Source organism: Lampris incognitus, chromosome 2 (genome assembly GCF_029633865.1).
Source record: "Lampris incognitus isolate fLamInc1 chromosome 2, fLamInc1.hap2, whole genome shotgun sequence".
Taxonomy (NCBI): domain Eukaryota; kingdom Metazoa; phylum Chordata; class Actinopteri; order Lampriformes; family Lampridae; genus Lampris; species Lampris incognitus.
In genome coordinates this window covers 80,463,415-80,477,701 of record NC_079212.1, presented here as the reverse complement: position 1 = coordinate 80,477,701, position 14,287 = coordinate 80,463,415, and the positions used below count along the sequence as shown (strand labels likewise).

The following is a 14,287-nucleotide window of genomic DNA, read 5'->3' as shown; positions in this document are numbered from 1 at the left end:
AGGATAGAGGAATAAGAAGGATAGTGCTTTCATTTAGTTATTCCGGAGGTTAATACATAGTTTTGCCTGCAGCTCATCATAGGTGGGAAGATGAGCATAGGTACAGGGGGGGAGGGCGGGCTGGTATGGGGGGGTATGTTTTTGTTTTGCTTGCTTTTTGTTTTTTTTTTTGTTCTTTTTGGGTTTTTTTTAAATTATTATTATTATCCCCCCCCCCCCCATTACCTGTTTTTGCATTCGGATTGGCATGTGTCTGTCACTCTGCTTGCTGCAGTACCTTACTGGGTTTGCATGTATGCCCGACGACTTTTCAAGTGAACCAAATCACCGTATCCCATTATCATTTGACTTTCAGAAATTGTTATGACGAATAACCCAAGCAGTTCAGTGAGAGTGAGAGGCTCCATCAAAATTATCTCATGGCGTAGGGGGCCTGAATGGACCTGTGAAGCGAGCTAGAGTATTTTCTCACCTGAAACAATTAAACACAGACATCACATTCTTACAAGAAAGACACTTAAGCACAATAGACCACCAACGACTTAGGAGACCCTGGATAGGTCATATTTTTCACTTTACGTTCAACCTTAAAACGAGAGGTACAGCCATCTTGATTAACAAAAAAGGAAATTTTATTCCCTCTAACATCCTCTGTGACTCTAACGGGCGATATATTATAGTAACTGGCTCCCTTTATCAAACCCTGGTTGTTCTTGTCTCTGTGTATGCCCCAAATTGGGATGATGTAGATTTTATGAAGAAACTTACATCGTCGCTTCCCAATTTACGCACTCACAAGCTAATATTTGGAGGAGACATTAATAGTGTGATGGATCCCAGTCTCGACAGATCTAGCTCTAGAACAGTTACACCTTCTAAGATGTCGCAAGCACTGGCTACCTTTATGGATCAGTGCGGCTGTGTCGACCCATGAAGATTCTCTCATCCAACTGATAGGCACTATTCTTTGTATTCACATGTCCATAATTCTTACTCCCATATAGATTATTTTTTCATAGATAAGACACTTCTTCCCACAGCAACCTCAGTTGAACACTCCTCTAGAGTTAATTCTGACCACTCCCCCTGTGATACTTGACTTGAGCCTTGAAAACCATCATAGAGAGAGTCACTTCTGGAGATTGGATTCCACGTTTCTGTCCGATGCTAAATTTTGTACTCTTATTACCCAGTCTATTGACCTCTTTGTGGAGACTAACAAAACTGATAACAGTCCATCTTTACTATGGGAAACCCTTAAGGCAAGATAATGGAGATAATTTCATATACCGCTCACCATAATAAGGTACGAAAGAGACGACAACGTGAGCTTACAGTGGCAATAGCTTATCTAAACCGCCGATGTTCCATTTCACCATCTCCTGAACTGTTCAAGGAGAGACTTGCTCTCCAAACTGAATCCAATCTTTTGTCCACAAAGGATGCAGAGAAGATGCTGCTTAAAGCTCGGGGAACATAGTACGAACATGGGGATAAGCCAGGGTGCCTTCTCACACATCAGTTGAAGAGGGGGATGGTCTCACAGCAGATTTCTCAAATAACCAATAACTCAGGTTCACTGACATCTAACCCCTCTGAAATTAATGAGACTTTCAGAGCCTATTATTCTGATCTATACAAATCTGACTCACCTGGTGATGCTGACGTGTTAAATTTCTTTAATGGGCTCAATATTACTAAATTAACACCAGAACAACACAAAAACCTGGAGACACCTCTAAATCTAAACGAAATAATGGATGCCATCAAGTCAATGCAAAGTGGGAAATCCCCGGGACTGGACGGCTATCCTGCGGATTTTTATACGAAGTTTTCCAATCGGTTGGCACCTTTGCTTTTGGAGATGTTCGAGGACTCTCTCCAAAAAGGCACACTACCACCAACACTTACCCAAGCCTCAGTTTCACTGATCCTTAAAAAGGACAAAGATCCCAATTTATGCTCTTTTTATCAACCTATTTCGCTTCTTAATGTTGACGAAAGGTTACTTGTTAAAGTCCTTGCAGCTAGAATCGAGACTATTTTGCCCTCTATAATTTCAATTGACCAAACGGGATTTATTAAAAACCATCACTCCTTCGCAAACATACGGAGACTTCTTAACATCATTCACTCCCCAGCCCCTCTGTCTAATCCTGAGGTGGTTATATCTCTCGATGCAGAAAAAGCTTTTGATCGAGTTCAGTGTAGCCATCTGTTCTTCACATTAAAGCAATTTGGGTTCGGAGAGAAATTCACATCCCGGATACGCTTACTGTATGCTTCCCCCACAGGCCTGCGTATGTACCAACAATCAGCGACCACAATTATTTCCCCTCTCACGCAGGACACGTAAAGGATGCCCGATTTCCCCCCTCCTTTTTGCCATTGTTATTGAACCTTTATCAATTACTCTTAAGACTGATAAGTTGTTTTCGGGGATCAAAAGAGGTGATGCCGAGCACAAAGTATCCTTGTATGCAGATGACCAACTCCTTTACGTTTCCAATACAATAAATTCCATTCCGCATATTTTAGCCACTCTCCAATCCTTTAGTAACTTCTCTGGGTACACTAAATATACAGAAAAATGAACTCTTTCCTATTAATCAATTGGCCTAGGAAATACCCCAGTCTAATATTCCCTTCGGATTATCTAGCACCAGGCTTAAATACTTAGGAATAAATATTACAACTTCCATCCACTCTCTATGTGAGGAAAATCTTACGGCTCTAACAGCAAAGGTGAAAACTGATCTGCAGAGATGGAACAGCTTACCCCTCTCCCTAGCAGGTAGATTACAATCCATTAAAATGTACATGCTCCCCAGATACGTATACTTATTTCAATGCCTACCTATTTTTTTACCTAAACATTTCTTTCGTCAATTGGATTCAATAATTTCAAATTTTATATGGGGGGGGGGGGTAAAATCCCACGAATTCGTAAATCTTTGCTCCAGAGAGGGAGGTTACAGGGGGGATTCGGTCTACCAAATTTTCAATAATATTACTGGGCTGCTAACATGCATAAAATTGCACTCTGGATCTCACACACTGATGATAATTGGATTCAGTCAGAAGCTAACTCTTGTCATTCTTCATCCCTAAAAACATTGGTGTGTAGCAGTCTTCCATTTAAGCCTAAACAGCACTCCTCTAACCCCATAGTAGTTACCACTTTGAAAATCTGGCAACAAATTAGGCAACAGTTAAACTGTACTTCTCTGCCTCTAGCTACACCTATCTGCAACAATCAACTCTTTCAACCAGCCAAGATTGATTCAAGATTTGCCGTCTGGGGCAGACAAGGCCTATTCTGCCTGGGTGATCTTTATGTTGATGGCCTGTTTGCTAGCTTTGCACAATTACGTTCCACATTCAAACATGAACATTCTGATCTGTTTAGGTATTTTCAAATTCGCAACTTTGCCAAATCCAGTACCCCAGCATTTTCGCAGCCTCCGCCGATCTCGGGCATTGACCATCTTCTTGCAGTTACTGACTTGTCAAAAGGCCATATTTCTTTTATATACAATCTTTTATCAGCAACGACTTCCCCTCCTCTGCTTAAGATCAAGACAGGAGTGGGAGACTGAACTAGGTATCACTCTGTGCGACGATTGGTGGGACACTGCAATATGCGCAATACACTCATCCTCCTCTTGTGCGAGGCTTAGTCTCATTCAATTCAAAGTCCTTCATAGGATCCATTTTAGCAAAGCAAAACTATCGAAGATTTACCCAAACCTCTATGATTTTTGTGACAGGTGCTCTCAAGCACCAGCAGACTTGACTCATATGTTCTGGTCATGCCCGAGTTTGACGGAATACTGGAGGTCTTTCTTTAACCTTATATCGGAGATTTTGCAATTGAATCTGGACCCATCGCCTCAAATTACTATCTTTGGTGTCCCTGAGGAGGGAGTTAAAATGACTGCTAAACAAATTAATGTAATCTCCTTTGCCTCTTTAATTGCCCATCGCCGTAGTCTCCTCCTATGGAAAAATCGCTCACCCCCTCAAACATGTCCTGGCTACGGGATGTAGTGTCATTTCTGAAATTGGAAAAGGTCAAATTTGCTGTCTGGGGCTCAGGTGAAAAATTTTACAAACACTGGCAGCCTCTTATCTCTCACTTTGAAACGATGCGCTCTATGCCATTGGACTAGAGCAGTGGATGTGTGATTTGGTTTTGACAACGGTATACTGTTCTGAGGTATGCATTTGCATGCATATACATATAATGTATATATAGGTACATTAGGCATGCATTTATGTTGATGGGTATGCGTGCAAATATAACAATGTGCAGTTGCATACACCTTGGACTGTGACCTCGTGGGGTGGAGGCGACGTTTGGGGGCAGATTGTCATGTTGATTTGGTGTATTACCAATTGTCCATACTTTTTAAATTTTTTTTACGTATGATTTATGTATGTACAAGTATTTTGTACTTTGGCTTTGCTTATTTAATTCACTCATTTATTATTATTATTATTATTGATGTTGTTGTGGTTGTTTTTGATGTTAGCTATTAGGGGGGAGACGATGGTTATCGATGTCTTCTCCTTTTATATACGTGTACATATATATATATATATATATATATATATATATATATATATATATATATATATATATATACATTTCTTTGTACTGTGTGCTTTTGTTGAGATGCAGGGGTTGGGTGGGGTGGAAGGGTGGGTGGAAAAAGAAAATATGAAAAATGGTGACCTGTATTCCCAGTATTGTTTGCTTGTGTTTCACTAATACAAAATATGAAAAAAATTTGAATGAAAATAAATAATAACACAGTTTTTGCACTCTATAAAAAAAACTTGAAAAACATCCAGCTTGGCTACTGTGCGAGATCAACCAAGAGATCTCGGCCAAGGCTGCGCTAACGTTGTTGACTCGGTGGAGTCTCTTCCTCATTGCCATCACCTCCAGTATGTAGCCATCTGAAAAATTGTCTTCAGGTTTTTTGGCTTTTACCTTTTCTCCTTGACATTATCCCTAACTGTCACAAAGGAAGTCTCTGTGTTACTGACTGTTTGGCTGGCTAGCTAAGGTTGCTAGGTAACGTTAAGTTGTGATAGTTGGAAGCGCTGAACGTCATTCTTCACACAATGAGGGTAAAGGACATTGATCACAGACCTGCTGTTTTCCTATAATGCATTCAACAGAGGTCGCTGGTGAGTTTTCCAACCATTATATGTTTCCAATAGAGCTGCCCCACTGCAACTGTAGTTAAAAAAAAAAACATCTTAAAAATACATTAAAAAAAAAATTCCCCAATGCTTAGGCCCGGTGGGGGGTTAACCTAGGCCCGGTGAGCCGCCAGGCTTGCAATACACTGGCAGAAACCATGACTTGGCACCAGGGAAAGACTGAGTTTGTACCAGAGATATGGAGGATGGGTAATAAAACACACAGATTCCTGCTTAGCGAACTGTGCTTTTGATTACAGCAAAAGTTAGCATTGGTCTTTGAGATACTCACAGTTCATACTCCCTCCGTGTTTCAGGGTTACTGACAATATCCCATGCTGCCCTCAGTACCTTAAATGCCTCTCCAGCACGCGGGTGTTTATTCTTGTCAGGGTGGACCTATGAAAGTGACAACAGAAAAAAAGAGGCATAAGGAGGTAAACTCACACCAATAAATCACAACAGATTGAAAATAAACACCAAGTCTACACAAAACTTCTGATGTTATACCATCAGTTTTTCATCAATGCATTCCTTATTTTTAAAAGCTAAATTGTTTAGGTATTTATTAATCCCTTTTAATTGTAGACACACCTGGACAGCCAGCTGTCTGTAGGCCCTCTTCAACTCAGCCTCAGTGGCATGAAACTCTACTCCAAGCACTGTAAAGGGGTCAAGTTCGTCCTCTGGTACTCCTGTAAAGGCCAGTAATCTTTCAAGTTCTTGACCTGGCTGGCATTTCCCTGTCCCACTGGGTGACTCAGGGTTGGCTGGAGGCACATGGCCATCTCTCCTGAAGCAATTCATGACTTTCCCCAGTATGGGGGCGGCCCTCTTCCAGAACGTCGAGACTTGTAAGGCAGCCAAACATTGTTTACCTCTCTCTCCACCAAGTCGAATGAGAACACTTTTTGCCCTCTGGGATCCCAGAAGTATTAACACCCAGCCAAGTCCAAAGCACATTAAGGCAGCCCGTTTTACCCACTTCACTGACCTCACACTCTTATCAAACAGCTCTGTTCCCGTGCTTATCGTCCATACCAAAATTCTTCTAGCATCTGCTTTCATCCCAGGGATATCAGTGACCTTCACAAGGAGCTGCAGACCCAAGTTGTACAGTTTCACCCCTCCAGTCTCCACACCAACTCCACAATGGTGTGTAAGAGTGACAATTAGTTCAATTATCATATGGATGTATGAGATGCACCAGAAGCCAAGCAACTCTGACAGCAGCTCTTTGAAGGCCGAGGCGAGCTGAGTGCCAGTTCGCCTACGGCCCTTACTCTGTTGATGATGGTGGTTACGTCTCCGGGTCTGCTTGTGCCTACCACCACTTGATACAAAATTTGATTTTTGAAAGGAGGTAGAGGAAAAAGCACTGGATGAAATGTGACTGCTCTGTTCTGAAAACAATACCCCTCCATTGTGCTTGGATCTGCACCTCTTGCCAGTTCCTGAGTTCCTCCAACTAGACTCCCCATTCATACACTGCTCCTTTATAGCTTCATTTTGGCTTCCTTCTTGACCATCATCCTCTTCCTCATCTATAAACGGTGTCTTCTCCTTACTCTTGGCTGTCTGCTTTTCTAACTTGTTTGAAACCTCCTCAGTATCATTTTTGGCCTCAGTAGATTCCCAATTTTCAGCGCTGCCAATTCCTGAGTCTCCTGGAGTGACTTCATTTGGGGTATCTTGAGGGTTACGTATGAGACAGGTTATATTTTTCTCCTTAGGTGTTTGCTCACAGTCCCCCTCAGTTACTCTAACTTTCCATTGAGTAGGCCTGGTCACAGAAATGGGATCGTCACACAAGTGACTGCCATCTAGTGTCTCCTCCTCAGTTCCTGTTATGCTATCAATTTCCCTCTCAGATAACTCTTTGTCCATTTTTTACGACAGTCTTCTCTCTAAGTGCTGTGAGAATGGAACCTCATAGAGAGTGATGACGTAGGTCCATTCTCTCTGCCAACATCTTTAATTGAAGAAAGAGTGAGACTCGGGTTGCCCTAAAAATTGGTCTCATTTCCTCAATATCAGTGACCAGTTCCAGATGGTGACAGATCCCACAACTCAAACTAAGTACTGAGTATTCATCTGAAAAGAAACAAGACAGTTATTTCACACTCTAAACATGTAGCTAGTTGCAAGGAGCTTGTAACTAGCCAACTTCAACAATCATGTCTTTTTTTTCAGAATTGAGAATCCAACTAAAATACATCATAGAACAATGTTTCTATGCTTGCAAAAAAAAGTACACATTATTTTACATCTGGTAAATTGAATAAAATAATAGTACCTAATCAATTGATGATGGAGAGAACAACTTATCTGAGGACGTACTGAAATCATAAAAGATCTCGGGCCTAATAATATTGAGAAAAATAACTTTTTTTGCACTATGTATTGTAACATTAAGCTGAGTAATAAAAAAATTTACATATTTTCACCTGATATATGCAGCTTTTACCTTTCAAAGTTCCATTTGTGATCACTCTTGCAATGATTAGGGTGATTTTAGAGGGGGAAAATAAGGCAGTTATCCAAGAAGTCATTAAATCAGACTAAAGGATATCAACTGTCAGATGCACCAAAACAACTTTCTTCAATTGTATTCCTAAAAGCAGACCTTTCTATATTTTGTTTTCTATCAAACAAAAAAGAGTTTTAGGCTAAAATGACTGATGGGCCTAATTTGTCTTACATTACATCTTTTAAATTGTGACTATCATACATGTACATTGCAATGTTGATTCTGAAATGGTAAATTGTTTATCCCTAAAAAATATATTTTTAAAAGTATAATCATGTATTTTTTTCGATAATAGTCATTAGCAGTAATATCAAATGACACTCAACTGCATGGAAAAAACACAATATTCTTAAAGTCCAAGAAGTTAGTCTTCACCATGAATGTAACAGCTCTAGGTTTGGGGGTTTTTTTTGGGGGGGGGTTGTGAGAGGTTACATGTGTTCCTTAATTTATTGTGGTCTTAGAAACGTTATTACCGGTTAATTCTCAATATTTTTGTTGGGAGTAATTTCTTTTAGGGTTCTGCTTGCAATCATTGCAAGCAAAAGCAGTTCCTTGCAAAACTAGACATGCCAGAACTAAGAAAGAGCAAAATGTAACTACATAATAATGTACTCAAATGTAGTTATACTAATGTTCTCTGTGCCCAACTCACTGTTAAAATCCTCCTTGCTTAACTGCTATATAAATATGTGCACGTGCACTGACAGTTGTGCCGAGAAAACATAATGGTTCTGTAGCACACATGAAAAGGCGTTCAAAGGCTTGGCCACGTAGTTCGTTACCCTAGTGCGTCCATTATCATTCTGAACTGCTGTAGGCTCTAGTATTTCCTTAATTATGAGGACGTGTATCCAGTCTGTCTACACATGCTTTGCCTTCGTAACCGTTGGCTAAAGCTCATAATCAGAAAGCTGAGATACTCAACAGCTGTCATTCAATGATTATCCTTCCCTGGTAAACTATTAGTCAGTGTAATAGTTATGTTAGCTAATCCTTCTGTAACCAAAGCTAGCACCCAAAGCTAGACGGTAGGTTAGTTAGCTTAAATGAGTAACTAACTACTTCAGCGAAAGCCGCTAACCCGTGTAAACAGGGTAAATGTTGCGGGCTTGTAGCAAGCTATTTGACTAGCTACATTCAGAAAGCAACAAGCCATCTAAAACAAGACTGACAAAAAACAAAACAAAACAAAAAAAAACACGTTTTTAGCTAACAAGTCCAGCTAGTGTAACAGTAGCAGAGGGGGGAAAGCTAGCTAGCGTTACTAGCTTTTATTTCTCCTTCCTGTAAAAATTAGCACAAAAAAATAAAAAAGCTAAGATTGAACTAATTCGCAGCGTATTTAATCTAGCAACTGAATGAGACAACCCTCGTGTTTTATCAGCTCCACGTTTGGCTAATTACCTCCAACGCAGTGACTTGTGTTTCAAGAGTCAGTTGTTCGTCGGTTTTCTTGTACTTTCGTTACTTCGTCGTGTTTACTTATTATTATTTTGGCTTTTTTCTTCTTCTTTCTTTTTTCTTCTTTACTGTCTTCTTCTTCCTCGTCGCCTGCTTCTTCTTCTTCTTCTTCTTCTTCTTCTACAGCATCGTCTTTTCTCCTTCCTCGTTTCCGGTTCTTCCTTTTTTTTCTCTTCCAAACAATTCTTTATTAACAAAACAGAATTCGTTTACGGAACGCAGATAAATAACAGAAGGAGCCAGGGCTACATTACATTCCACCACATAGAGATATTAAAAGACGTACATAAATTAACAGTTTTAACAGACATTTTGTGTGTAGAAAAATAAATGTTTTACATATTGTTCAATTTCTTCCAAGAAAAAAAGGGTTTTTTTGTGCATGAATTTGATTCTGTGAATACTGCCAATTGCCAAAACAGGTTTATTATGAAAAAAATATTTGTCGCCTTTTTTGGGGTGTCTAAAGAAAGCAAATACTACATTCTCCCACAATAAAACGAAGTCTTTGAAAAGACGATCAGTAACAAATGTGCAAAGCTGTTGCCAGAATGTCTTGGTGTGAGAACAGAACAGAACAGAACAGAATAAGGGTAACACTGTTTCTGGATGTTCGTCACAGAAAGAACAGTTCGTGTTTACAACTCTTCTGAACTTCTGCATGTAGTGATTGGCCGGATAATATTTATGAATGATTTTAAAGGACACCTCTTTAGTCTTATCTGTGATTAGGTACTTATGTGGAAGCATCCAGACCTTCTTCCAGCGTATGTCATTCACAAACCGGTTCCAGTATGCCGTGACATATGTGATAGACTGTGGAGTTAGAAAACAACGAGACAGGAGACGTGAGAGTAGACGTAGTCGAGGTAGTTTACTAGCTCCAACTTTTTATGTCATATATTCGACAACGACACTGAACTCCCTGGACCGGAAGCGGAAGTGCATTCTCTCTTAGGTGAATGTCTCTAGTTATATAGATGTGGGTCACCACATAGGCCCCCCCAGAATTCACCTACACAAAACAATGCAAAACAGCAAAAGCGCAACTCATGAACATAAAAATAGACTCTACAACAGAACAGTCAATGACATAGTGCAAAGTCACGGGGAAAACAAGTGACGAGTCGGGGGGTGGACCCTGCGGCCATAACGGCTGCGCTTCACAGGAGGGGAAACAGATGGGGCCGAAACCCGGGCCATAGGCGGGGCCGAAGCAGGAACAGAGGCAGGTGCCGGGGCCGACCTAGGAGGGCGTCCCCGCCGCGGGGGTAGGGCCAATTGCATTGGCTCCCCAATGTCCAAGTGAGCAGGCTTGAGACGGTCTATAGCGACCCGCTCCGGCCTGCCCCCCATGTCCACCACAAAGTTCTTATCCCCCGCCTCCAGGACGCGGAAGGGCCCGTCGTATGGGGGCTGCAGCGGGGACCGATGGCTGTCGTGCCTAATGAAGACGTACCTCGCCGATGGCAGATCCTTGGGGACGTAGGACCGGGGGAGGCAGTGTTGAGACATCGGAACGGGAGCGAAGGCACCGGCAGCGCTCCGGGACGCACTGAGGTGAGAGGCGGCCGACCAGGGAGTCGTAGCATCCGGAAGAAACTCCCCCGGAACTCGCAGGGGCTGGCCATACACCAGCTCAGCGGAGGAGGTCTGGAGGTCTTCCTTCGGGGCCGAACGCAGGCCGAGCATGACCCATGGGAGCCGGTCCATCCAGTCGCAGCCAGTGAGGCTTGCCCGCAGAGCGGCTTTCATGTCCCGATGGAACCGCTCACAAAGTCCGTTGCTCTGCGGGTTGTACGCCGTAGTGCGGTGGATCTTCATCCCCAGGTGCTCAGCGACCGCCGTCCAGAGCTCCGAGGTAAACTGGGAGCCCCGGTCGCTCGTGATGTCACCCGGTGTGCCGAAACGGGCCACCCAGCAGCCGATGAACGCCCGTGCTACCTCTGCTGCCGTCGTGGAGGACAAGGGAATAGCCTCTGGCCACCTGGTGGCCCTGTCCACAATAGTGAGGAGGAACGTATAACCACGGGAGGGGGGCAGGGGACCCACCAGGTCAACATTGACGTGGTCAAACCGCCTCTCTGGAACCACAAACGGCGCCAAAGGGGCCTTGGTATGGCGGTGCACCTTGGCGCGTTGGCACGCCACACAAGAGCCGGCCCAGGCTCTAACATCCTTACGGAGCCCAGGCCAAACAAACTTGACGCTCACCAATTTGGTCGAGGCCTTCACTCCCGGGTGGGAAAGGCCGTGGACGGTGTCGAAAACTCGGCGCCGCCAGGAAGTAGGCACCAGGGGGCGCGGTTGACCGGTGGAGATGTCACAGAGGAGGGTGGTGTTGGCCGCGTCGAACGTCACGTCCTCCAGCCGTAGCGCCGTAGGGGTCGACCGGTAGTCTTGAACGGTCGCGTCCTTGGCTTGGTCCGCTGCCATAGCGGCGTAGTCGAGTCCCAAGTGAACGGCGTTAACAACCGCCCGTGAAAGGCAGTCGGCGACGGAGTTATCCTTGCCCGACACGTGTTGTATGTCCGTGGTAAACTCGGAAACCGCCGCGAGATGACGCTGCTGACGCCCAGACCACGGTTCTGAGGTTTTGGCCATACAGAACGTCAGCGGTTTGTGGTCCACGAAAGCGGTGAACTGTCGGCCCTCCAATAGGAACCTAAAGTGTCTGGTTGCGAGGAAGAGACCCAGTAGTTCCCTATCAAAGGTGCTGTATTTGCGCTCGCTCTCACGGAGTTGTTTACTGAAGAACGCCAACGGCTGCCAGCCCCCCCCCACCCACTGCTCACACACGGCCCCCACGGCGTAGTCGGAGGCATCCGTTGTAAGGGCTATGGGGGCGGCAGGCGACGGGTGAGCTAGCAGCGCAGCGTTGGCCAGCGCGGTCTTGGCGGCCACAAAAGCCTCGTCCATCCCCGAAGACCAGTCCAGCTCGTCCTTAGACTTCTTACCCCGCAGGGCCTCATACAGGGGACGCATGATGTGGGCGGCACGGGGCAGGAAACGGTTATAAAAGTTCACCATGCCCAGGAATTCCTGCAGCGACTGTACAGTGCGGGGGCGGGGGAACATGGTGACAGCCTCAACCCTGGCAGGGAGGGGAACGGCCCCCTGTGGAGTGATGTGGTGCCCGAGGAAGGTGATGGACGACTCCCCGAACTGACACTTAGCTGGGTTGATGATGAGGCCGTGTTCGCTGAGCCTGTCAAACAGCTGTCTGAGGTGCGTCATGTGTTCCTCCGCCGACGCGCTGGCCACGAGGATGTCGTCTAAGTACACAAACAAAAATGGCATGTCACGGAGCACAGAATCCATAAGGCGCTGAAACGTCTGCGCCGCCCCTTTAAGGCCGAAAGGCATACGTAAAAACTCAAAGAGCCCAAAGGGTGTGATGACAGCCGTTTTTGGGACATCCAGTGGGTGGACCGGCACTTGGTGATACCCCCGCACTAAGTCGATTTTGGAATAGATGGCAGCGTCCGCCAGGTGGGTAGAGAAATCTTGTATGTGCGGTATGGGGTACCGGTCGGGGGTCGTGGCATTGTTTAGGCGACGGTAGTCCCCGCACGGGCGCCAACCCCCGTTGGCCTTAGTAACCATGTGAAGAGGGGAAGCCCACGGGCTGTCAGAACGGCGGACAATGCCGAGGCGCTCCATAGTCGAAAACTCCTCCCTGGCTATTGCGAGCTTGGCCGAGTCGAGGCGTCGGGCCCGGGCGTAAACTGGGGGCCCCACTGTGGTGATATGATGTTCCACGCCGTGCTTGGCCACCGCCGAGGAGAAGGTGGGTGTGGTCAGCTCGGGGAAATTTGCGAGCAGGCGTTGGTATGGATCCCCGGTGGAGAGTGTGTTAGCGAGGCACAGCGCTCCAGCGCCCCCAAGCGTGCAGGGGTATGACGCAAAAGAGACGGCATCAATCACGCGACAGTTTTTAACATCCACCAGCAGGTTGAAAGCACAGAGGAAATCTGCACCTAGGAGCGGGGTGGATACAGCAGCCATCACAAAGTCCCAGCCGAAACGTCGGCCGCCAAAACACACGTCCACATGTCTGATACCGTACGTCCGAATGGACGTGCCGTTGGCGGCGTCCATCTGGGGGCCGTGACTGTCGGTCATCGTGTCCACAGCTTGTGCTGGTAGTATGCTGCGTTGAGCGCCAGAGTCAACCAGCAGCCGCCGGCCCGACAAGGAGTCTCTGATGAACAACAGCTTGCAGTCACGGCCGGCGCCCATAGCCGTTAACGAGCGCCGGCCTTGGCGTTTCCCTGAACCCTGTAACTGCAGGGTTTGCGACACCGTTTTGCTTTTGCCCCAAACCTGGCATGGTAATAACAGAGCCCGTCGTCAGGTTGGCGGCGGGCTGTCACCGCAGCCGCGGTGTCCATATAGTCGTACACAGGTGGTGGTGGGGCGGTCTGGTGGGGTAGCAGGGCATGCACAAACTGTTGCCGGTTGGCCAGGAAAACCCTGTCTGCTTCAGCAGCCAGAGAACGGTAGTCCTTGCAGGCGGCGAGAGGAGAACTGGCCAGTGCTGTGCGTACAGGTGCGGGGAGCTGCCTCAGAAAAATGTGTGTGAAAAGAAAGGCCGGATCAGCCGATCCCAGCACAGACAGCATTTTTTCCATTAAATCAGACGGTTTGCCGTCGCCGAGGCCATTCGGGGACAGTAAACGGTCTGCCTTCTCCAGCTCCGACAGTTCAAATAGTTTCAGGAGGAATGTCTTTATAGCATCGTACTTGCCAGCAGCTGGCGGAGCTTCCAACAGTGTCATTGCTCGCGCCGTTGTCGATGCGTCTAACGCCGCCACTACGTGGAAGTACTGCGTTGCATCCTGCGTTATCCCTCTCAGCTGGAACTGGGCTTCCACATGTTGAAACCACGGCCGTGGATTATGCTGCCAAAAGTCGGGTAGCTTCACAGTAGCGGTGTAAATGCTAGCGTTAGCAATAGCCATGTTGTTAGCACCGGCGTCGTCGTTGTCAGACATACTCGTATTAGTTGTTCGATCACGTCGGGGTCACCAATGTGGAGTTAGAAAACAACGAGACAGGAGACGTGAGAGTAGACGT

General features: G+C 45.7%; 1 protein-coding gene across 1 annotated transcript in view; it reads right to left on the bottom strand.

Moving 5' to 3' along the window:
* dnajc14 (DnaJ (Hsp40) homolog, subfamily C, member 14) overlaps positions 1-9,333 on the bottom strand; it is a 44,666-nt gene extending 35,333 nt beyond the window's left edge. The window contains exons 1-3 of the mRNA XM_056274316.1: positions 9,152-9,333; positions 5,809-7,308; positions 5,507-5,613 (exon numbers count right to left, since the gene is read on the bottom strand). Of these exons, the coding sequence (XP_056130291.1) occupies positions 5,507-5,613; positions 5,809-7,101 (1,400 nt within the window). The 5' untranslated portion in view covers positions 7,102-7,308; positions 9,152-9,333. The remainder of the gene's footprint in view (positions 1-5,506; positions 5,614-5,808; positions 7,309-9,151) is intronic.
* Between the last annotated feature and the right edge of the window lie 4,954 nt (positions 9,334-14,287).